Source organism: Oncorhynchus mykiss, chromosome 28 (genome assembly GCF_057628025.1).
Source record: "Oncorhynchus mykiss isolate SJ-2025 chromosome 28, ASM5762802v1, whole genome shotgun sequence".
Lineage (NCBI taxonomy): Eukaryota > Metazoa > Chordata > Actinopteri > Salmoniformes > Salmonidae > Oncorhynchus > Oncorhynchus mykiss.
The window spans coordinates 30,835,557-30,858,971 of record NC_143049.1 but is presented as its reverse complement, the minus strand read 5'-3'; the positions used below and the strand labels follow the sequence as shown (position 1 = coordinate 30,858,971).

General features: G+C 41.2%; 3 protein-coding genes and 1 long non-coding RNA gene across 4 annotated transcripts; 2 read left to right on the top strand and 2 right to left on the bottom strand.

Annotated features, from left to right (window-relative positions):
* Nucleotides 1–1,725: 1,725 nt before the first annotated feature.
* Nucleotides 1,726–9,436, top strand: LOC110508903 (ras-related protein Rab-3A). The gene is made up of 5 exons (XM_021589803.3): nucleotides 1,726–1,836; nucleotides 3,696–3,920; nucleotides 5,556–5,674; nucleotides 5,882–6,006; nucleotides 7,069–9,436. The coding sequence occupies exons 2-5, from the start codon at nucleotides 3,696–3,698 to the stop codon at nucleotides 7,257–7,259; spliced, it is 660 nt and encodes a 219-aa protein (XP_021445478.1). The 5' UTR covers nucleotides 1,726–1,836; the 3' UTR covers nucleotides 7,260–9,436.
* Nucleotides 9,437–11,560, bottom strand: LOC110508902 (transcription factor JunD). Its single transcript, XM_021589802.3, has one exon. The coding sequence runs from the start codon at nucleotides 11,310–11,312 to the stop codon at nucleotides 10,407–10,409; it is 906 nt and encodes a 301-aa protein (XP_021445477.3). The 5' UTR covers nucleotides 11,313–11,560; the 3' UTR covers nucleotides 9,437–10,406.
* Nucleotides 11,561–14,381: 2,821 nt separating this feature from the next.
* On the bottom strand, nucleotides 14,382–16,460 carry LOC149970824 (uncharacterized). The gene is made up of 2 exons (XR_016492744.1): nucleotides 15,657–16,460; nucleotides 14,382–15,531 (listed from the first exon to the last, which is right to left on the bottom strand). It is a non-coding gene; the product is annotated as an uncharacterized LOC149970824 (long non-coding RNA).
* A 27-nt stretch (nucleotides 16,461–16,487) lies between these two features.
* Nucleotides 16,488–23,265, top strand: LOC110508901 (pyroglutamyl-peptidase 1). Its single transcript, XM_021589800.3, has 5 exons — nucleotides 16,488–17,164; nucleotides 17,894–17,946; nucleotides 18,404–18,520; nucleotides 18,728–18,960; nucleotides 19,274–23,265. Exons 1-5 carry the CDS (start codon nucleotides 17,134–17,136, stop codon nucleotides 19,491–19,493), a joined length of 654 nt encoding a protein of 217 aa, XP_021445475.1. The 5' UTR covers nucleotides 16,488–17,133; the 3' UTR covers nucleotides 19,494–23,265.
* Nucleotides 23,266–23,415: the final 150 nt, after the last annotated feature.

The window sequence follows — 23,415 nt, the reverse complement described above, 5'->3', positions numbered from 1 at the left end:
CCCCCTGAAAAATCGGAATAGTAAGATGTATTATGTTTATCTTCACAAAAGTAGTGCACTGGGCCTTTACTAGTCCTGTATTAGCTGACTGATATAGCAATCTGTAGGGTCGGCCAAAAAAATATAATTATGCAGCCCCTCCCCCGTCGGTGACAGAATAGCAGCACCCCCAAACATGTTTCCCGCAGCTATGCGCAAGTGTCTATGGACTTGGGCCAATGTTAGGCAGCGTTTTGTCCGGGTTACCACAGTTTCCCTGTGGGTTTGAGCCTTGGGCTGCCGTGGCAATGCGCAGGCTGCCTTGGTTCATTGTGCGTGTGCTCTTTACCAAGTCACGACAGGTGTTCTGTTGTTTTGGACTTGCGGTTCCTTGTACAAGTTCTGACATGTCAGGCTCGCAAGTTAATTAAGTATTGTTCTTGGAACTGTGGGGTCTATGGACTTGTGCTGCAGTGGCAGCGTGTCAGTGTGCATTGCCAAGTTGCAGCAGGTTCTAGGTCCCTATATGGGGTTCTGACAGTTCAGAATTCTTGGGTAAGTATCAGAGAAAAAGGTGACTTCTGTAAACCCATTTTGCAGCCGGTGGAAGCTGTGTGTGTGCTTGGGCTGTCGTGTGGTACCCTCTGAGCCAGCTTGGAGCATGATTGAAAGTACCCATAGTGTGTTATACCGAGTGACCGACTGAAAGGAAATGTACAGTTATGAATATAACTACTGTTCCCTGAAGGAGTGAACAAGGTATAACCTATTTTGACCCCACGCCATCAGGGGGTTTGGGCTCGCTGAAGAGCAGTACTGAATTTAGGAAGTGTATGCGATCCCTCATATTATAGCCAGGGAGGTGGGGCTTCTGAGGGCGGGCTCTGCATTAATTGGCCCGTTGGGATTGATTTCAGTTTGCTTCAGGTGAATAGGATTGGTTGACCCCCTATAATATGTTCTACCTCGTTCCCTCCTTCAGGGAACAGTAGTTCTATTCCTAACTGTATGTTTTCTAGATAGCATCAGTAGAGTAGGAGATTCCTCCTTGTTTCAGGCACATTGTTCCTATGTTTTTCTCCGGACCAGAACTATTCAGTCTGCAGTCTCGACAATCTAAACACAACTGTTTACTATGGGTTTCAACGCTCTTACTGTACCTGTACGCCTGTCCACCTTGCCAATAAAGAAGTCTACATGCTTTTGACATCATGGATGCTTATTGGGAATAACGTTGACCTTGGAATGCTGCAATGATATGCATGTTTTTTTCAACACAAATCAGATGACATATGGTTATCTGAACGTATTTCAGTAAGACGGTGCGGCAGCGTGACCTAGTGGTTAGAGCGTCAAACTAGTAACCAAAAGGTTGCAAGATCGAATCCCCGAGCTGACAAGGTACAAGTCTGTCATTCTGCCCCTGAACAAGGCAGTTAACCCACTGTTCCTAGGCCATCATTGAAAATAAGAATTTGTTCTTAACTGACTTGCCTAGTTAAATAAAGGTAAAACAAATAAGACAATCATTCTAAATACAGTCCTACTAGCAAAGGGATAGGTGGCAACATATTTTTTTATGAATCATGAGAAAATTATTGTACAGTTTGATGACAATCGATTTGTACCTTTATCCATAACTAGTCCCCTCAATAATGAGAGAGGTATTGGGGTAGGCCCTAGAACGCTCAGCGACCTTAAACAGTCTCGATTGGTTTAAAAGACTGTCAGTCATCCTCTAGCTCTACTCTGAGCCCGCCCCTTCGGTGACAGGCAATCAAGTGACGCCCAAGGTTCTGCAGGTGCGATACTGGGTACTGCTGCAATAGCGCTGCAGATAAAAACAGGCTTTTCACGGTAAGCCGCAAGCGGTATTATTTTGCGAGTCATTTAAAGAAATGATAGCACTAGAAAGGGTTAGATTATGTTTCCAGATGTAAATATAAAAGTGGAGAGGGACAATTTATTTGCGAAATAAGGAAGAGTAACCTTCATTTGACATATAGCGAGGCTGGAATGCTTCGCTAGCCTAGTATGCTAGCTAAGCCTAATTGCAGGGAGCCGTGTATGTTTTATTGGATGAACTGATGTTTATGCTGTCAATGCGGCTGTTTAAAAATAATGTAGCGTAGGTTTTCTGCCATTACAACAGAAATCATATTGAATGACCAAGAGCAACTGTTATTTGGGAAATAAACATGTTTCGAAATGTTTTAACCCCCCCATTGAATGGTGCGCGAGCCATTCGAGCCCACTAGCAATCTTGAGGAAAGCAGCAGCAACTGGCTGGCTGGCTATAAAGATAGGCGTCAAACTAGCTAGATAGCTAGCTGAACAATGGTGACCCAATAGCTTAATTGATCTCCCTGTGACCAAGACCGCTTACCCATGTAAATACAATTATCTACGTACATTGTATAGCAAATGTCAAGTCAAACCGCCTGATGTAACTGCATGTCCCTGTCCATTCAAGTATACAACATGCGCTAAAATCTATTTTCAAAACACCCAGCCATAGATGGGTTAGCCGATGCTTAGCCTAAGCCCTGCGGTTTCCGCCTTCTTTATCTTGGCGATTTTACTGTCTGAAATGTCCAGGCAATGTAAGCAATGACTATCTACATTTATTTATAACAAAATGTTTTCATTACATTGCTTTACTATGCATGATAAAGATTATTACAGTATCGTTTTTCTGTTTAAACCTTATATGCGCACTAGAATGTGCAGGAGCTGACTATACAGCGCCACAGGACACATTAGATGTTTCCAAGACTCCCACCTCTCAAGATAGTGTTATGGAGGTCAATCAGTTTTGATCCTGTACTTTAGTGGATACATTTATTTGAAAGCAGGCAAGGCTTGTCCTCACCACCATTAGGATCAATAAAAGATGCCTGTAGTATCAAATGACTGAAAGAGATCTGGGAGGAGTCCAAATATTCAGTGTCAAAATCACTTTGTTGTTATTATTATTATGGTATTACTCAATGAAATCTAGTTGCAAGGATACACTGACATTCAAAGCCATCAAAATCACACTGTGGATATGGGTCCTTAATACTGTAATAGGCCATACAATCAAAGCATAACGCCTATTTCAAAATTCAACTATTTTGGTTTTAATTAAAAATGTTGTACCATATCATAGCATTCCACAAAAATACATTGCTTTAGGCTTTTTTTTTTAAACATCCTTCTCTTTATTTGATGAATACATTTGAAGGGTGTGACTAATCTCAAGTCAATTATTTACTAAAAGGCTTTACAGCTCATTGAAAAGTCAGCATCAATCAGTATGATTTGACTCACTGCCGTTTTTATTGATAGTTGTCTGTCCCTTTCCCAGAGAGGTGTTAGATTATAATTCTCATTCTATTTACCACTGCCGTTGGAAGCGTTTAGGAAAATGTCTTCATAGTTATTGGTTTGATGTCAAAACATACTGTCTTATTTCGATGTAGCTATTTTTCATAGAGAAAGTAGATGTTGGATATGGGTGAGCATGAGGGAAAATCATTTGGTAGGTCTACTTACCTGCCCATTTCCTCAGACATATACCAAAAGAGGTGCTCATGGATTTCTCTGAAAAACGATCCTCTGATTGTTGACAAAGCAAATGGATAAATCTGCCATTTTGACAGAATAAAAAAAAATCTATTTTAAATGGGCAACAAAAGCATTAATTAATTTGTCGTCATTCTATCCCTCCAAAGATGGCTTCCGCAACAGCCACTTATGGACAGAAGGAGTCCTCAGACCAGAACTTTGACTACATGTTCAAGATCCTGATCATTGGCAACAGCAGTGTGGGTAAGACCTCCTTCCTGTTTCGTTATGCAGACGACTCATTCACGCCGGCCTTTGTCAGTACGGTGGGCATCGACTTCAAGGTGAAGACCATCTACAGAAACGACAAGAGGATCAAGCTGCAGATCTGGGTAAGACACTGACCGTAACTAAATTATAATTATTCTTCTGTTGAACACAAATTAGCTCATTTATGTTATTAGGGGTGTTCTTGCTTTAAAGGGATCGCTACACCAAATTACACATTTACCTCATCTAACGGATATGTAGTCGGCTAGTTTGGATGAAGAACAGACATTGACAGATTCAACCCATTGCGGTATCTAATCCCCAACCCTGGTCCTGGAGAGCTACTGTACAAGGTGTGCAGGCTTTTGTTTCAACCAAGCACTTAACACACCTAATCCAACGAATAAACTGCTCGACAAGAGCATGATCGGGTGCTGGCTCAAAAACATACGTAACGTGTAGCGTTCCAGGACCAGGGTTGGTGAGTACTATTTTACCTTGTGAAATATGAATGAGCACAAAGGTCTTGGCAAGTAGGCTAGTTCTGAGTTTGTTTGCTATAAAGTAATGGGGGGGACAACTGTATGGGAAATATCTCATGACAATAGACTAGACCTGAAAGTTATGCTTTTTTTTAGAGGGTGTGTTTGTTTAGGATTTTGGCCAGTCAGACCCCTATACTTTCCTGCATGACAGCAGAGGGGGCGGAGAGGAGCCGTATTGGTACACTAGCAGGAGGTTTGTGTCTCCAGTCTCTCTCTGTGGCTCCTGTAAGAAATATGTTTAGCTCTGAAGAAGATTGGTTGTGACACTACGTGTGTCATGGTGGGTCATCTGTATCCACCCCTTTTAGCAGAGTAGACCTTGCTATGGAACAGTGCACACAGCTCAAATCTAGGGTGCTACCTTCATACACAAGAAGGATATTCATATAATAAGGATTATGATTACTGTATCTTGAAAAATGTAATTTGAGGATTTGATGACACATGCTCACCTAGATCTACATGTTTATTGAAATTTGAACGGTTTTCTCAGTTGCTAGATCAGAGTAGACCTCGCTATAGAACAGTGCACACAGCTCAAATCTAGGGTGCTACCTTTTATTAATGTGAGCAAATCCCCTCTCCCAAGATATTATCTTGATTTATATCCTGCTTGACATGTATGGAATAAATCAAGATTATATGCTGTCAGTGTGGGTTTACTCTATTCATATGATCCTGTGAACATGATCATGTCTCGGTGTTATAACATCGCTGAAGCCAAAAAACATGTATGCTGATAAATGTCTAGTTTTCCTAAATCGACCTTGATTCATTTTCTAAAGTGTCTATCGTTGCTGTCTCTCCTATGTGCAGCATCATTATGGCCTGGTGACGCCCATAAAACCTGCTTAAACACATCAGAAAATGGTTTTGAGTGCTATTGCATCTCTCTGTGTTATGTTACTGGAGTATCTATCGCACTGCCATCTCACTGCTTGTTTAAAACAGAATCTTACTCTGATATACTGCACTGCTACGTGTGCTGGCTCTAAATTGATACTATAACTACACTTCTGACATCATACGGAATATTAAAGTTAGGATCTTTTTTTAATTTTTTTATCCACAACTACAATGTTTAACGATGGGAGGTTAAACTTAGTGCATTATTTTATGTGGTAGTACATTGCAGGGCTATTTTTGTGCCTGAGTATACGTGTGTGTATGATATAATGACTGATAGTGTGATATAACGTGTGCTTCTCTCAGGACACTGCCGGCCAGGAGCGGTACAGGACCATCACCACAGCCTACTACAGAGGAGCCATGGGCTTCCTGCTCATGTATGACATAACCAACGAGGACTCTTTCAATGCCGTGCAGGACTGGTACGGATCCACTGGGAAATAGCGTGTTTGTCTGTGTATTGTGTTTATGTTCTACAAAAGTTAAATAATTTGATGACCGCACCCATCAAGCGTCAGTTGCTTTGCCTGCTTGAATGAGGGTCCGTGCACGCAACTAAACATGTTCAGTATGGGAAGTTATGATAGGATCCTTTAATATAACAACTCAGTTTTTAATGTGTGTGTCAGGTCCACCCAGATTAAGACATACTCATGGGACAACGCCCAGGTCCTGCTGGTGGGAAACAAGTGTGACATGGAGGATGAGAGGGTGGTGGCAGCAGACCGGGGCAGGCAGCTCTCTGACCAACTGGGTGAGTTGGAACACTGGACTTAATTACCCAGTAATATAACTGTATGGGAAATATCTCATGACAATAGACTAGACCTGAAAGTTATGCTTTTTTTTAGAGGGTGTGTTTGTTTAGGATTTTGGCCAGTCAGACCCCTATACTTTCCTGCATGACAGCAGAGGGGGCGGAGAGGAGCCGTATTGGTACACTAGCAGGAGGTTTGTGTCTCCAGTCTCTCTGTGGCTCCTGTAAGAAATATGTTTAGCTCTGAAGAAGATTGGTTGTGACACTACGTGTGTCATGGTGGGTCATCTGTATCCACCCCTTTTAGCAGAGTAGACCTTGCTATGGAACAGTGCACACAGCTCAAATCTAGGGTGCTACCTTCATACACAAGAAGGATATTCATATAATAAGGATTATGATTACTGTATCTTGAAAAATGTAATTTGACAGCAACAAGTTATCAGTTTCCTTTCACTACAAAATGAGTTTTATGTTCCTAACCTGCAGTAGTCTCTAAAAGCCGACTGTAGGCAATAGGGACTAGGCTCTTGTTTGACAACTCGACCAACAAATCACGAGGCAGACATGCCAGAATGTGGCGATTCAAAACCAAAGTTTGCAGACTAAAACCGTTGCAGTTGTTTTGTTTGAGTGAAGGTAGTTGATGTAAACTAGCCACTTGTGAAATGCACTCAAAAATAACCTCTGATCTCAATCTTGCTAGATACTATTTAGTATTTTATTTTTATTTATTTATTTCACCTTTTATTTAACCAGGTAGGCTAGTTGAGAACAAGTTCCCATTTACAACTGCGACCTGGCCAAGATAAAGCATAGCAGTGCGAATAAAGTAGCGATGTAGTTCATCTATGTCATAAAGAGTCCATCATTGATCCTAGTCGCTGTTGCCTAGGGTCGGGTTTAAGGTCATCTGCAGTTACTGTGTACAGTAGTTCTGGGGCAACAATATATGGACAAATTCATGTCAAGTGTTGATGATTACAACAAGTACACATCACTCGTTAGATTTGAACATCTCTTAATTAATCAGACATCTGTCTTTCCTCTCCTCTGCAGGCTTTGAGTACTTTGAGTGCAGTGCCAAGGACAACATCAACGTGAAGCAGACGTTTGAGCGGCTGGTGGACATCATCTGTGAGAAGATGTCGGAGAGCCTGGACAACGCCGACCCCGCCGTCACAGGGGCCAAACAGGGGCCCCAGCTCACCGAGCAGCCCGAACGCCCCCACCAGGACTGTGCTTGCTAAACACACCATACACACACACACCCCCTTCCTACAACCTTCTCAGCTGGTGGAAGAGGTCTGTGATGGGTTTGTGTTTGGATGGAAAATCCGAAAAAAATCCATTCTGTATTTCAGTCCCCCGTCTATCTATAGGTGTTCTACTGTAAGTCCAAAGTTCACATTCCTCTGACTCCCCTTACTGCGGCCTCGAACCTGAAAGGATTATGACTTTTTTCAAAGGGCCACATTGCTGATTATCTGTTTACTGTTGATAGCTTTGCTGTTTTTTTTTATTTTTTATATGTCCCCGATTTGGCTGGTGACAGAACATATTAAGCCACCAAATCCATTGGCGTGAGTGAGGTATGGTCCAAATTTGTGTTAACAAAAATTGGATGAGATTGTGTTTTCAAACATTTCCGACCAAAATCCAATGCATATTGGTTATCAGTCATGGTCATTTTCTAATATTTTTTCATTGCGGAATTTAAGAAAAAGAAAACGATGTGTTGAGTACTGGTCCCTGTCCTTATTGTTTTTATTTTTTACTTTTGTTCATTTTTCCCCCCCTCGCAAACCTTGATAGAGAGAATATTGATTGATGGATAAAGGTGTCTTAAGTATAAGAGAACAGTATGTATAAATGTTCAGACATGAATGAATATGCATTTTAAAATGTGAAAATATATAAACATAGTAAACAATTACAATATTTATGTATACATATCTGTGCATTGTGAGAGGTGTTAATTTTTTTTTCATGGAACTTCTGTAAACTTATGGGCCACGCCCCTCTGAATCAAACTGGTTTGTTTTAAGAACGTAGCATGTGTGAAGAACAGTTAAATGAAGCTTCTAATTTCTTGTCAGTGTATAACACTGCTTCTCTACAGCACAATTACCTCTTATTCATGTGTACAAGACACACACAGAACGACACTGGGTACAGCACCCTTATACTACATCACGTTCCAATCACTTCCCGGTGTCTGGCAGTCTGTGGTTTGTTTTTTATTTTGCGAGGAGGAAATACTTTTTTTTAAAACATGTTCAATGTCATGTTTGTGTGATTTTGCTGTTTCAGTGTAGAGAGAATTGCTTGTTGGCATATACATGAGGAAAACATAACTAGCTAGAGCCAAACGAAATGCACTCAGGCACATGAAGACATTGTCACGGCCATCTATATTTATACACAGTATATTTATTTATTAATGAAGTAGGTTTTTCGTATGTTGTTTGCGGGCTGCACTATCACAGTTTAAAAAAGACGGTTATATCAGTATTGAAAAAAAGATTGGTCCAAAATTGAAATTAAAGTGTTGACATACTCCTCCAGACTGAGACACTTCCATTTCACTGTATGTTCTCCTGATCATGTACGAGGTGTTTCAATGGGAAATACTTATGTCCATGTTTTTAAACCAACCATGAAGCCGTTAGTGTGGGTGTAATAATGTTAGTGTAAATACTGTATTCCTCTCAGAGCAATACTGTGTCAAATTCCAGTCTCCTGGTTCTCCTTGATGGGAAATATTAACAGCCAACAAAGCATGTATTTAACAAATACTGTTTGCTTGAAGGATTTAGGCAGGGTTTGTGCTATCCGGGATCCTTGGGACGTCCCTGCACTAAACTTTAGCTTAACCCGCACCCTAACCTTTTAACCATAACACTTACCTAACCATGAACATAACCATTTTAAATGTCAACTTCAATGGGGGGGTAGGGATGTCCCAAGGATCCCTCATAGCAGACCCTTTAGACAGCTTTGCTTAGGTCTTTCCAAAAATGACACCCGCTAGGACAAGACTTAGACACATTTTTAGGGCTGAACTGAAAGGCCTGTCATATTGTAATAATGATAGAGAAGCATTTGGCATGTATGCCTACACTGTGGCAATTTTCAAAAAGGGAAAAGTGTTCTAAGTAGGATCAGTACTTATCACATCCTATTATTTATACTGCATTGGGTAACTTTAGTTTTGTTGATTGTGTTTCGCTACAGCTGTAAACTTGCCTCTGACTTAGGTATCTGTTCAATTCAGCTAGCTCTCTCTTAGCTCTCCATCCTATCTTCCCCCTGTAAATAATGTTTCTTTCTTGGGTTTTAGTTGGGTTTTAGTCATGTGAATTGTGCTGTAACACTAACTCCAGGTTTGATAAAACAAGGAATTAATAAACAAAACATAAAAGCATTGTGTGAAAAATGAGTCAACATTTATTCAAATCTGTCTTTGAGGCACATTTTTGTGTTGGGTGTACAGTAGCCTCTTGGCCCAAACTGACAATGGTATTACCCTCATCAAGCCAATAGGTGGCATAATAGTGTAGGACTCCCACTGCTACCTACCTATTTTACCCCTTTTTATTTCAATGTAACAAAGCCTGTAATACAACATGATAGGGGGAGCGGGGGAAACAATATGCACCTATTCTACACTAATCCATTGCTGGTAGAGGCTATAATAAATAGCTGGCACAATGTGTAATAGGACAGGAACTGAAATAAAGTACAGTCGGTCCACAACAACATTTGACAACAGAATAAACAATTCATAGAATTTAATAAAACAGCTTTGAGAGGTCAAATCCCGTTCAAAATGGCTACATAGGGCCAACAACGAAGGCTACATTCATGGATAGCGACAGATACACAGAGTTGCACAACATTCAATTACTGTAGCCAACACGAGCTTACAAGACATGCACAATTCATATTTGCAGAAAATATAAAAGACAGTATGCAAAATAAGACATGTTTTAGTAAATAAAATATACATTTGTCATTGGTAAATAAGTGCTTGTAAACAAGTAAGGCATTATATATTACACAGTGGATGACATGCGCTCACTGACATTCTGGTGTTTAGGTGCACTCATTGAGATTGTCCAGTTTACATGCAGATAATGCTATCCTTGTTCGGCTATGTATTACTGTCCATTGGAGAGCTGATAGTGCATTTTCCTCTGAAGAGGGCAGCAAAATTAGTCTGTTAGCCACATTTTTTAAGAGAGACCCATAGTGTTCCAGTTCTAATGGATTTTCAGCAATGAGTTTGTATTCTATTAGAACAGGCAAATAGCCTACTGGGTTTCAGTTAGTCCATATCCCCAAAGGATAACGAACCCCATGGTGGTGGGTACCTCATAGGCCTACATTGTCCTCTAGTAAGCTTGATCTTGGTTTGGGAGAAGTTGACATCCATTACTGACATGGTTCATAACCTTTTGTTTCAACTGGGCTACTTGCTCTCTAAGCACACTGGCTGTGGAGGCCAGTTCAGTGTTCTGTGTCTTAAGGTTTTTGACCTTGTCTTCAAGACGGGATATTCTCTCCAGTTTTCTTTTGCGGCACTTGGACGCCGCTATTCTGTTGCGCAGCTTTTTCCTCTCTGCTTTGATGCGCTCCTGGTTGTCCATGTCAATAGGAGACAAAGGCGGGCTGTCTCCAAAGCACTGCATGTCGGGGACCGTCTGCGGCTCGTCCTTCAACGCCTGGAGTCGTGACAGAGCCGCCGCAGCCGCCTGTTGATGCGCGCTCATCAGATGAGAAGGTGGTGGTGGGAATGGAATTGTATCCGTGGAATAATTCACTGTGCTGCCCAGTGGACTATTACCATAGCCGTTCAATGTCGTGTACACTGGCAGATCTGACGGCAAGCCGATTGGGGCTGCGTTGGAGCTGATAAGGTCCAGTCTGTCCGGCGGTACGCACGTCCCCTCGCTCAGCTGGTTCTGCTTGTGAAGATCCTCAAGCGCCTTCACGAAGCCTTCGGCAAATTCCTGTTCGTCACTGGCTGACTTTGGGTAGAGGAACTGAGAGGTTGGGATCGTGGTAACCATTCCATTCGATTGGATAATCAATCGTTCAAGGTCCGGAGTCGCCAATTTCAAGAGTCCCAAGTCCGGGGAGTTCAGAATTCCCTCTGCGTCCCGGAGATTCGGTTTCAGAATCGAGCTTTGGTCATCCAGGTTTAGACAAATTTCTTTCTTCATCATGCTGTTGTAGGAATAGAGGCTTGAAATCCCTCGAGTATTCAACACATTACAAGGGTAGAGGGTTGTTTCCATTCTAACCCCTCACACGAGGGTATGTTGAGGTTTACGCATAAACTAAGGCGATTCAACCGTTAAATCCGGCAATAAAACACACAGTTCAGGTTACAGTTTCCTGTATTTTTCCTATCTTCAAACTCTGGTTCCCCTTTACCTGTACCCCTGAGGCTAAAACAACAGTCGTGGCTTGGCTTTTCCTGTTCTTCTCGCCCGTATGAACTCTTTTCACAGATGGCACAACTGGTATGCGTACACCCAACCCTCTGCTTGTTTTTTACCCCTAAAAATTCCATTATGTCACTTTAGCGCGCTAAGATTGGCCCAAAATGACGTTCGTTTCCGGTCTGATTTAAATAAGGGGCCGAACCAGTCCATATTGCCATGGAGACTTTAGGTAAACTGCAAACAGTGCGGTGCATTGTGGTTTGATGTCATAAAATAGAACGCTCAGGGTCGCCAAAAGAAACTGGGCGGGGAAGGAACTAGGGAGGGGCACATAAGGTTTCTTCAGCTATCTTGACTAGTCCAGTCTTTAGAGGAACTTAGACAATGTTCCCACGCCAACTTGACAGCTGTATGTGAATGAACACACGTATAAACTTTAATTTATCAGCCCCAAACGTGTGTGTCATTGTGTCAGTCTATTCTTCATTGCAAGTGATCTATTTTGGTTCCAATTCCAAACATTCTCACAGTTCTGTCCAGTTTAGGATATATGATGACAAAGTAGACTAAGATACATCTGGGGATACATTGTAGCAAGTCAAGGCACATAAAAACATGGGCTCAGGAATCATAGGTATGCAGTCAGTCACTGAATGGAAACATTTGACCTCATAAATTGCTGACATTAGTCGTTTAATACTGTGTCTTCCGATCCAAACACATTTCTAATAGAGATTGCACAGCTTGGTGCAAATAAACTAAGAGGTGGTTTATTGGGGAAGTAATTACCGGTATGTTTTAACAGAAATGAGGAAGGAGATACTGCAGAGGGATAAGGAAACCATGCTGTTTTTAGAAGCCAATGTTTGACAAAGAACTCAACTCAAAATTCTTAGAATGGTTAGTAGCCTATACACTGAGTACAAAACACCCATTCTTTCCATGACATAGACTGACCAGGTGAATTGAGGAAAGCAATGAGCCCTTACTGATGTCACTTGTTAAATCAACTTCAGTCAGTGTAGATGAAGGAGAGGAGACAGGATAAAGAAGTATTTTTAGGCCTTGAGACAATTGAGATATGGATTGTGTATGTGTGCCATTCACAGGGTGATTTAAGTGCCTTTGCATGGGGTATGGAGGTAGGTGCCAGGTCCACCGGTTTGAGTGTGTCAAGAACTGCAACGCTGCTGGGTTTTCCAGTGTGTATCAACAATGGTCCACCACCAAAAGGTCATCCAGCCAGCTTGACACAGCTGTGATAAGCACTGGAGTCAACATAAGCCAGCATCCCTGTGGAACGCTTTTGACACCTTGTAGAATTGAGGATGTTCTGAGGGCCAAAGGGAGTGCAACTCAATATGGGGCGATTAGGCCTGGCTCGCAGTCGGCGTTCCAAATCATCCCAAAGGTGTTCGATGGGGTTGAGGCCAGGGCTCTGTGCATGCCAGTCAAGTTCTCGCTTTGTGCATGGGGGCATTGTCATGCTGAAACAGGAAAGGGCCTTCCCCAAACTGTTGGCTCAAAGTTGGAAGCACAGAATCGTCCAGAACGTCATTGTATGCTGTAGTGTTAAGATTTCCTTTCACATCTAGCCCGAAAAATAAAAATCAACCCCAGACCATTATTCTTCTTCAACCAAACTTTATAGTTAGCACTTTGCATTTGGGCAGGTAGCGCTCTCCTGGCATCCACCAAAACCAGATTAATCCGTCACGTTGCCAGATGGTGAAGCGTGATTCATCACTCCAGAGAATGCGTTTCCACTGCTCCAGAGTCCAATGGCGGCGAGCTTTACACCACTCTAGCCGACTCTTGGTGATCTTAGGCTTGTGTGCATGGAAACCCATTTCATGAAGCTCCTGACGAACATTTATTGTGCTGATGTTGCTTCCAGAGGCAGTTTGGAACTCGGTAGTGAGTGTTGCAACCGAGGAAAGACGGTTTTTACACGTTATGCGCTTCAGTACTCGGTGGTCACGTTCTGTGAGCTTGTGTGGCCTACCACTTTGTGGCTGAGCCATTGTTGCTCCTAGTCATTTCCACTTCATCATAACAGCACTTACAGTTGACCTGGGCAGCTCTAGCAGTGCAGAAATGTAATTAACTGACTTGTTGGAAAGGTGGCATCCTATGACCGTGCCACACTGAAAGTCACTGAGCTCTTCAGTACAGGCCATTTTACTGCCAATGTTTGTCTATGGAGATTGCATGGCTGTGTGCTCGATTTTATTCAACTGTCAGCAACGGGTGTGGCTGAAATCACAGAATCCACTAATTTGAAGAGGTGCCCACATACTTTATATATATAGAGTATCTGCCCAGAAATATCAGACATCTGCTGGTTAAAGCATGAGAGATCTACCACCTCGGAACAGAAAGCCCCAAACGGTGATGGCTGTCTGCTATTGCTATGAATAGCCCAGCGCAGTGGGTGGTACTAGGCAGCCATAATAGCCAATAACCCCCCGTAGGAAGGGAAGATGTACTGTCTGCATCAACACCACAGAATAGCAAGGGCATCATTTGTTTCCATGGCAACGTTGACATATGCTGTGACGCAAGAGCAGGTGAATGATTGGGGGAAGGGGATTGAGGTTGTTGAAGACTGCAGTGCACGATGCAAGGGTGGTGGATGGGGGGATCGCAATGTGTGTGTGTGGTGTGTTTATAGGTGGGCATCAATATTCAGATATACATCTTCCAGTATTTTGTATATGGTGTATTAAATAGCCTTTGATGCTTTGTTCAGGGAAAATCTGATTTTGTAGAATATAATTAATTCAAGATACATATGGTTAGGATGTCATCAATTGAAAAGATGTTCCATTAGTGAAGTCATCTCCCTTTGATGTCTCTTTTTTGGAATAGATTGCACCTTCCTTCACAGCACATTAAAAACAAACTCCAACAAAAAGCTTCCTATTTTGACAGAAACAACTGCCTTTTATTTTCCATCCATATTCAGCATGGCATTTAGAATCAGGCATTCAGAAGGCAGTGGCTAGAACGTATGAGTCATGTCCTGAAACAGGGGTGTGGACTGAATACAAACCATAAGTTGTTGTGGTGAACAGATATCAAAATGGGAGTGCCTTTATGAAAACATAAACACCAACCCAGATGGTTTTAAAGAGTATTTCAACATAATACAAATGTTTTTCATTATATATTTTCCACTCAAATTCAATTTACTGATTTATTTCTTGCTTTACAGAAATGTGATAAAGCTAAGATGAGAGTTAAAGTGAGACGTAACAGCATTTACAGCTTGTACTGAAGTGTACAATAGCTGACACAATGAATACCCTACCAGGTGCTATGACTTTAAAGGCCTCTACAGCTGGGATTGCTAAATTCTGCTGAAGCTGTCCCAATTTTGCGAGTTGGGAAAACATTTGATTTTATTATAGGCAAAGTGTCAATGTTACCAAATAAAGCAATTATAAATGCATGGGGGAGATAAATCTGAGTCTGAACATAAGAATTGAAAGTCCAAATAAACAAAAATGTATTTATTAAAACGTACCATCTTATGGCTTTGGAGAACCTTTAAAAATGTATCAATATGTACTTCAAGGTCTCAATAGAGAAGAAGACACCGATTGAGCACTACTATTGGACACCGCAAACTAGCTAGCCATTTCACATCGGTTACACTCACCCCTCTTTGACCTCCACCTTCTCCGCAGCAATCCCAGCAACTGGAGAAGCCAGAGAGGAAAAGGCGAAGAGAAACGATTTACTCCGCCCAAAATCTGTCCTCATGAGATAAGCCATTTTTTGTATGGTCTATGAGAGTGTCAAATTACATGAGGCTTATTTGATCTAATAGAAGTTTAGCAAATGTGGGCCTCCTGAGTGGCGCAGAGGTCTATAAGTCTTTACTTGGCTCATCACACTTTTGTGGTGGGCTGGGCGCCTGCAGGCTAACTTTGGTTGTCAGTTGAACAGTATTTCCTTTCGACACATTGGTGAGGCTGGCTTTCGGGGTAAGCGGGCAGGTGTTAAGGAGTGTGTTTTGAAGGACGCATGAACCCATAGGGGAGTTGCAGGGATGAGACAGGATCTCAATTGGGGAGAAAAAGGGGGTAAAGAAACCAAATAAAATATGTTAAGTAATGTTTAGGCTGTTACAAATGTACTGATATAAGTGGATGCATGTGGCATTGTGGCAACTTTGAGAAAAATTACTTAGTTGTGCCTGTTGTTCACATGCGTATCTGCCCTCTCATTGGTTAGAATGGTTCCGCTTGATCTCGCCTGCCTTTAATCATAGAGCCCTACAGTGGAAGAGTCATAGTACCCATAAAACCTATCGTTCAAATAGGGAAATGGTTCCAGTTGTTTTTCCACCATTAATTTTTCCCAAAGGGGATTTTAGAAACACTTAAAATAAGGGTTCAATTTCGTGTAGGCTTACCCTGGCGTGACATTTTGATAACGATATAAATCTCTCTTGGAAAAGGTTTATTTTATTAATATATTCAGCTCTATTTACTCTAAGATTCAAAAATGCTAATTAGCACCAAAGTACACATCATGCAAAACTACAAATCCCTGCAAGCTCCTGCATGTCATCTCTAGCTGATACCTTCGCTAACAGTTATTGTGTCAATTTAAAACTTGCACTAGACAGTTCACAGAATTGTGCATTTAAAGAAATGTAGCCAATTTATTAATTACTACATTTAGCTAACATTGTATAGTTAATCCAGAGATTCTTACCTTTGCCTAGATTCGGCAGTCTCGTCCAGATCATCATGGCATTTGTAGTTCTTTATGATAGCCACATTAGCAGCTAATTAGAATTTCATTATGGTGGGGTAAATACAGACGAATATATTGATAAAAGTCACCTTGTCCTAGAGAACTGTACATGGTTATCAAAATGTCACTCCGGGGAACGCCTACACGAAACGCAGCCCTTATTTTAAGTGCTTCTAAAATCCCCTATGGGGGAAAATGAATGGTGGACAAATTATTGGAACCATTTCCGTTTGACCGCTAGGCTTCATGGGTATTATGACTCATACTGTGGACTATTAAGGACATGTATTTCCATTGTTAGAGTGGTCACTGGGCTATCTTGTCAATATAATAGATCATCTTTGGCAGAGCCCAACTAATTTATCCTGATCAACAGCATCAATATAAATATTTGCTTCGATTCCTCAACCTGACCTCGAACCAGGAACCCCCGAAACACACAGATATCGGTCACCCACGAAGCATATAGCTAGCTAACTCTTGCTCCACAAAAGCCACGGCCCGTACGGATTTAAGGAAAACAACTACTTCAGTCTCAGAGCGAGTGACGTCGCCGATTAAACGCTACTAGCATACACCGCTAACTAGCTAGACATTTCACATCGGTTATATTATGTAATTTCAACAAAAGGTTAAGCCAAATTTGTAAAATAAATGAGCTCATGCGCTGAGCATGAATTCCATTGCAGTAGGTGGCGATAGGTGGCTGGATGTTGAGGTATAGAGTAGTGTTGTCAACAGCGTAGAAGGACTGGAAGAAACCGAGAACGCTCGCTCGAGCTCTTGCAAAAATAATGAATAGATAGCGGAAGAGAATCGAGGAGGAATTCTCAACTCATCAGGGTTGAAAAAGAGTAGATTAACGTTACATTCTTGCAGAATTTACTATAACTCACAAATAATGGCGACTAAAAGGACGGTAATAGTGACAGGTAAGTGATTTATGTAGCCTATACTGTCTTAGTTTGCTGTCAGTTCTCTATAAACTTTTGATTAAAATGAGTTGCCTAACTATTAAAGATTGGAATTACTTGTATATTGTGTCATCTTGAAAACGACATTGTTCCTCAACTACTACTAAACTAACTAACTACGAACTACTGACCGTCTACTGTACAGTATTGTGCATCTTCATCTTACATTCACAAAGCCTGTCTGTCAGGTTGAAATGTATGAATTGTAATGTTGAGGCAGACCAACCTATTACAGACAGATCAAGTCAGAGGCGATAATGTAGCCATTTATGGATCGTTGTAGCCATTCAGCCATTTATGGGTACATGTTTGCCTTGTCGTGATATTATTGTGATACTATTGAGAATGATGCTGGCTAAATTCGTGCTGACAAGAAGCATATTCTTAACCTACTCTTCTCCCCCGATATAACTTAAATGGAAATTGTAGTATAGTGTCATCTCATCTATAAAACCCATGCACTCATTTGCATATATTGTGTTACAATTGATTATACATGTCAGCTGTTGTAATAGATAATATTTAACTTGAGATGTCCGTTAGACTTTCGAACTAAGATTATTGTGACTTTCATTTAGATAGGGGTAGAATGATAAGCAGCTATAAAAATGTAATGTGGCATTGGTGTATACTGGTGTTACTAGGCGAGGACTTAAAAGGCTATCAATATAATCTATATTTTTTTAGGGTTTGAACCTTTTGGCGATCACACCGTGAATGCTAGCTGGGTGGCAGTGCAGGTAAGTGAGTTTGTTGCGTGTTCTGTATGGTGCATTATTAAGAGGTCTATTCTTATTGGCAACACCTTACGTTGATTTCCACATGAGTAGTAACACAAAATTGTATCACATTACATGACATTTAAGAATAATTACTTCATTGCATAGTAGGGACTAATGGATATAAGTGTTTCATGTTAATACACAAGTGGAAAAAGGAATGATCTGCTTTAGCACCTCTGTCGTAACGGCAAATGCTTAATGACTTAATAATGAATAAGTAATCACTTTTCACTATTTAACAATGTATGAATGCAATGTTGTTACTATAGTAATTAGTGTTATCACAACAGGTGTAAAGGCAACTGATTTTTACAACCTTGAGGCACAACAAATGCCTCAAAAGGAACAATAAAGCTTTATCTAATTAAATAGGGTTTGTGGTTCCTTACACACTTCCTGTTTCCTCTGTGTACAGGAACTGGAGCGGTTGGGCTTGGGTCAGAGTGTGGACCTATATGTCTGTGAGGTGCCAGTGGAGTACCAGGCAGTTCAGAGTCTACTGCCATCTCTATGGAAACAGCATCAGCCACAGGTAGCCACAGGAAGTCACAGCAAATGTCAAGTGTTGTTCCTCACAATATATTTTTTTACTGCATGGTAAAAGGCATTAGTAATAGTGTTCGACAGGTGCACCCTTACTGTATGACATTTAGGCTACAGTTTGAAATATGATGTAGAGTCTCTATTGGTATAACAGTGGCTACATTTAACACACATTCTCTTCTCCGTGGGTCAACAGTTGGTGGTCCATGTCGGGGTCTCTGGGATAGCCACCACAGTCACCCTGGAGAAATGTGGCCACAACCACGGCTACAAGCGGGTGGACAACTGCAGCTTCTGTCCAGACTCTCAGTGTTGCATGGACGGTGGTCCTGACTGCATCGATTCAGTCATAGACATGGACCTAGTCTGCAAGAGGGTCAACTCCTCAAGGCTTGGCGTGGCAGTGTCAGTATCAAAGGATGCAGGCCGGTGAGTGCTGTGTTCGACTCTACTCTCATTCAACCAGTCACATGCCACTATTTATGATCTCATACTTTTTTCAATGAAACTACATTAAAGGGAATGTTCACACAAATTACATCCTATCTATGATCTTTAATTGTAGCATACTTTCTAGGTAGTGATAAGATGTTATATAATAATGTGGGTGGTCTGTCCCTTTGTAATCTGAAGTTGCCACTTCAGAAATCTCATTTACCTAAATGGCAAATCCATTGATTCTGATAAAAGCTAATGTCTTCTGTTGTCTCTTTAACCCTAACTTAACCTTTGATCTGGTCAGATACCTGTGTGACTACACCTACTACATGTCGCTGTACCTGGGGAAGGGCAGGTCAGCGTTTGTGCACGTTCCTCCACTAGAGAAGCCCTACAGTGCCCAGGACCTAGGCAGAGCCTTGCAGGCCGTAGTGGGGGAGATGCTGGAGCTTGTGGGTCAATCTGAGGAGGATGACCATGACCACCACCACTGCAGCCACCAGCACCATCAGCATGCTCACTAAATAATGACTTCCGGTGACCTCTGTCCTCAACTCACTGCTCCTGTCCCCAATGGACAGAAAGCACTTAAAGCTGGAATCCTTAATTGAAACAATAACAAAGTGGTGACCCTGCCTCTGTTTTGGTAAAAACCTGAGGGATGGGCCTGAAGAAATGTAACCACTCTCAAATTCATAGACAGAGCTATATTCACGGACTGACCATCCATGATTTCAAAATGATAGTTTTAACCATGTTTTGAGGCTATACAGTGTTTGTTTACATTTAGTTTGCTTACAAACATTGGAGTACAACAAGCTTATATTATGGGTTCTGATGGGGTATGAAATTTGAACTAAGCTCATGAGGCATTCATACGTTATATTCGTCAAGAATCAATGGTTATATAGCACAAGTCCAAAAATTGATGTAGCATCTAAGGATTCTAACTTTAAGGACAGATACAACTGATACCCCACTAAGCAGTAGCTAAAGAGAGGGCTATCAGCACTCCGCCTGAACTAGAGAAAGGGAGAGTATACAGTGCCTTGCGAAAGTATTCGGCCCCCTTGAACTTTGCGACCTTTTGCCACATTTCAGGCTTCAAACATAAAGATATAAAACTGTATTTTTTTGTGAAGAATCAACAAGTGGGACACAATCATGAAGTGGAACGACATTAATTGGATATTTCAAACTTTTTTTAACAAATCAAAAACGGAAAAATTGGGCATGCAAAATTATTCAGCCCCCTTAAGTTAATACTTTGTAGCGCCACCTTTTGCTGCGATTACAGCTGTAAGTCGCTTGGGGTATGTCTATCAGTTTTGCACATCGAGAGACTGACATTTTTTCCCATTCCTCCTTGCAAAACAGCTCGAGCTCAGTGAGGTTGGATGGAGAGCATTTGTACAGCAGTTTTCAGTTCTTTCCACAGATTCTCAATTGGATTCAGGTCTGGACTTTGACTTGGCCATTCTAACACCTGGATATGTTTATTTTTGAACCATTCCATTGTAGATTTTGCTTTATGTTTTGGATCATTGTCTTGTTGGAAGACAAATCTCCGTCCCAGTCTCAGGTCTTTTGCAGACTCCATCAGGTTTTCTTCCAGAATGGTCCTGTATTTGGCTCCATCCATCTTCCCATCAATTTTAACCATCTTCCCTGTCCGTGCTGAAGAAAAGCTGGCCCAAACCATGATGCTGCCACCACCATGTTTGACAGTGGGGATGGTGTGTTCAACTGTGTTGCTTTTACGCCAAACATAACGTTTTGCATTGTTGCCAAAAAGTTCAATTTTGGTTTCATCTGACCAGAGCACCTTCTTCCACATGTTTGGTGTGTCTCCCAGGTGGCTTGTGGCAAACTTTAAACAACACTTTTTATGGATATCTTTAAGAAATGGCTTTCTTCTTGCCACTCTTCCATAAAGGCCAGATTTGTGCAATATACGACTGATTGTTGTCCTATGGACAGAGTCTCCCACCTCAGCTGTAGATCTCTGCAGTTCATCCAGAGTGATCATGGGCCTCTTGGCTGCATCTCTGATCAGTCTTCTCCTTGTATGAGCTGAAAGTTTAGAGGGACGGCCAGGTCTTGGTAGATTTGCAGTGGTCTGATACTCCTTCCATTTCAATATTATCGCTTGCACAGTGCTCCTTGGGGTGTTTAAAGCTTGGGAAATCTTTTTGTATCCAAATCCGGCTTTAAACTTTTTCACAACAGTATCTCGGACCTGCCTGGTGTGTTCCTTGTTCTTCATGATGCTCTCTGCGCTTTTAACGGACCTCTGAGACTATCACAGTGCAGGTGCATTTATACAGAGACTTGATTACACACAGGTGGATTGTATTTATCATCATTAGTCATTTAGGTCAACATTGGATCATTCAGAGATCCTCACTGAACTTCTGGAGAGTTTACTGCACTGAAAGTAAAGGGGCTGAATAATTTCTCACGCCCAATTTTTCAGTTTTTGATTTGTTAAAAAAGTTTGAAATATCCAATAAATGTCGTTCCACTTCATGATTGTGTCCCACTTGTTGTTGATTCTTCACAAAAAAATACAGTTTTATATCTTTATGTTTGAAGCCTGAAATGTGGCAAAAGGTCGCAAAGTTCAAGGGGGCCGAATACTTTCGCAAGGCACTGTATGAATGAGAATAGGCAGAGCAATGGATGTATCCATCCGGTTAGGCTGGTGGGAGGAGCTATAGGAGGACAGGCTCATTTTAATGGTTGGAATGGAATCAATTGAATGGTATCAAACACAGCAAACACTTGGAAACAGCGTGTTTGACTCGTTCCATTGATTCCATTCCAGCCACTACAATGAGCCCATCCTCCTATGGCTCCTCACACCAGCCTCCTCTGGTATACACGTATATTATATCAATGGCTCTGGGTATTGTTATTTGACTGTATTTCACAAAGAAACTTTTTTTAAATTGTATTTAATCTTTATTTAACAAGGAAAGTCAGTTAAGAACAAATTATTATTTACAATGACAGCCTACCAAATGACCTCCTGCGGGGATGGGATTAAAAATAAAATATAGGACAAAACACACATCACGACAAGAGAGACAACGCAACATAAAGAGAGGCCTAAAACAACATAGCATAGCAGCAACACAAGACGACACACTGTAATGGTCCAATAAATGATGCTGTAGATGCGAGAACCATTGTCTACGTTTTAAACTCATAAAAGACACACCCTAGTCCACTATCCTCACTTTATGCAATGCCCTTGGAGTAATCCCTGCGGCCATCTTGGTCGTCGGTCGACCAAAGCAAGGGAAGTTCGCAACGTAAATCCCTCAGCCCTCGTTTTTGATAAGATTTTGCGAGTGTACACTTATGTTCACTTCGGGGCTTGAAACGCCCCATAATTAAATTCGCGTCACGTAAAAGTAATTATGTTTTTGTTTGGATAGCTTTTTGGAAATTGCATAAATAAAACATGTTCCTTCTTCAGAAGTTCCAGCTAGGCAGGCTAACGTTAGCTAGCAAATTAATTAGCTAACTATCATACAGTAAGCGTATATTAATAACTATATAGTTAATATAAGTAGACATGCAATCATAATTGACTGTAGCCCATATAAAGCACCCACAAGCTACCGGTGGCTAAAAACACAATATTCGCCGGACGAACGAGTGACGAATTTCCGGGCAAGGGCAGTCCATTTAAAATGTCTTCCTCCCTTGCCCTACAAGTGTAAACTCGTCAGACGTCATTGTACGTCATCAGAAGTTTGAGGGGAGAGGGTGTGTCTTTTAAGTGTTTGGAATGCAGCCATCTTTGGATATTCAGTGCTTTTAAGCCACATCGTCCTGACAGCTGTATGACTGACTGCCTGCTTCTTTCTCACTATTTTAAATAGTTCCCTTTTTAGTTCCTTATTCCCCTCACAAATCACTCTCGCTTTGACATAATGGTCAACGTAGCGTGCCATTTCTTTTACAATCTCTAGCCCCCCTCATCATGTGTTTAATATTTGTTGTGAAATTGTACAATATCAGTATATTGTATAGTGTACAATATAAGGACACACAAATGTTTTTTTAAATTAATGTACTTCAACCATTTGTTATTATCTCAGGTAATTTATTGCATATACAATCAATATTTGTAATGTGATGAATAATGATATGGACATTTTTATTTTGTCTTTGGTATCTGTATTCTCTACTTCAGAATATGGTCTAATGCTGTGATTAAACCACTTAAAGAAAAATTTAAGCCAATAAGCTTAAGCCATACCAAGTAAAATAACTATTGGTAAACCTGTAGTAGTATGTGCTCTTCTTCCTATGAATTCATCATGTACATCTATTGCAATTGGAAATAATTTGAATGAATGTCATCTTACTTACATAATATTACCAGGAAAGGGTAAGTGGTTAAGAGTGTTGTGTTTATTAACCAAAAGGTTG

What these genes read in the sequence shown, in the direction of transcription:
- LOC110508903 (XM_021589803.3), top strand. Translation starts at nt 3,696, where the DNA reads ATGGCTTCCGCAACAGCCACTTATGGACAGAAGGAGTCCTCAGACCAG. An exon ending in TTCAATGCCGTGCAGGACTG is followed by an intron (nt 5,675 to 5,881) that starts GTACGGATCCAC and finishes TGTGTGTGTCAG; the next exon opens with GTCCACCCAGATTAAGACAT. An exon ending in GCAGCTCTCTGACCAACTGG is followed by an intron (nt 6,007 to 7,068) that starts GTGAGTTGGAAC and finishes TCTCCTCTGCAG; the next exon opens with GCTTTGAGTACTTTGAGTGC.
- LOC110508902 (XM_021589802.3), bottom strand. Translation starts at nt 11,312, where the DNA reads ATGGAAACAACCCTCTACCCTTGTAATGTGTTGAATACTCGAGGGATT.
- LOC110508901 (XM_021589800.3), top strand. Translation starts at nt 17,134, where the DNA reads ATGGCGACTAAAAGGACGGTAATAGTGACAG. An exon ending in AAGGACGGTAATAGTGACAG is followed by an intron (nt 17,165 to 17,893) that starts GTAAGTGATTTA and finishes ATATTTTTTTAG; the next exon opens with GGTTTGAACCTTTTGGCGAT. An exon ending in GTATCAAAGGATGCAGGCCG is followed by an intron (nt 18,961 to 19,273) that starts GTGAGTGCTGTG and finishes TGATCTGGTCAG; the next exon opens with ATACCTGTGTGACTACACCT.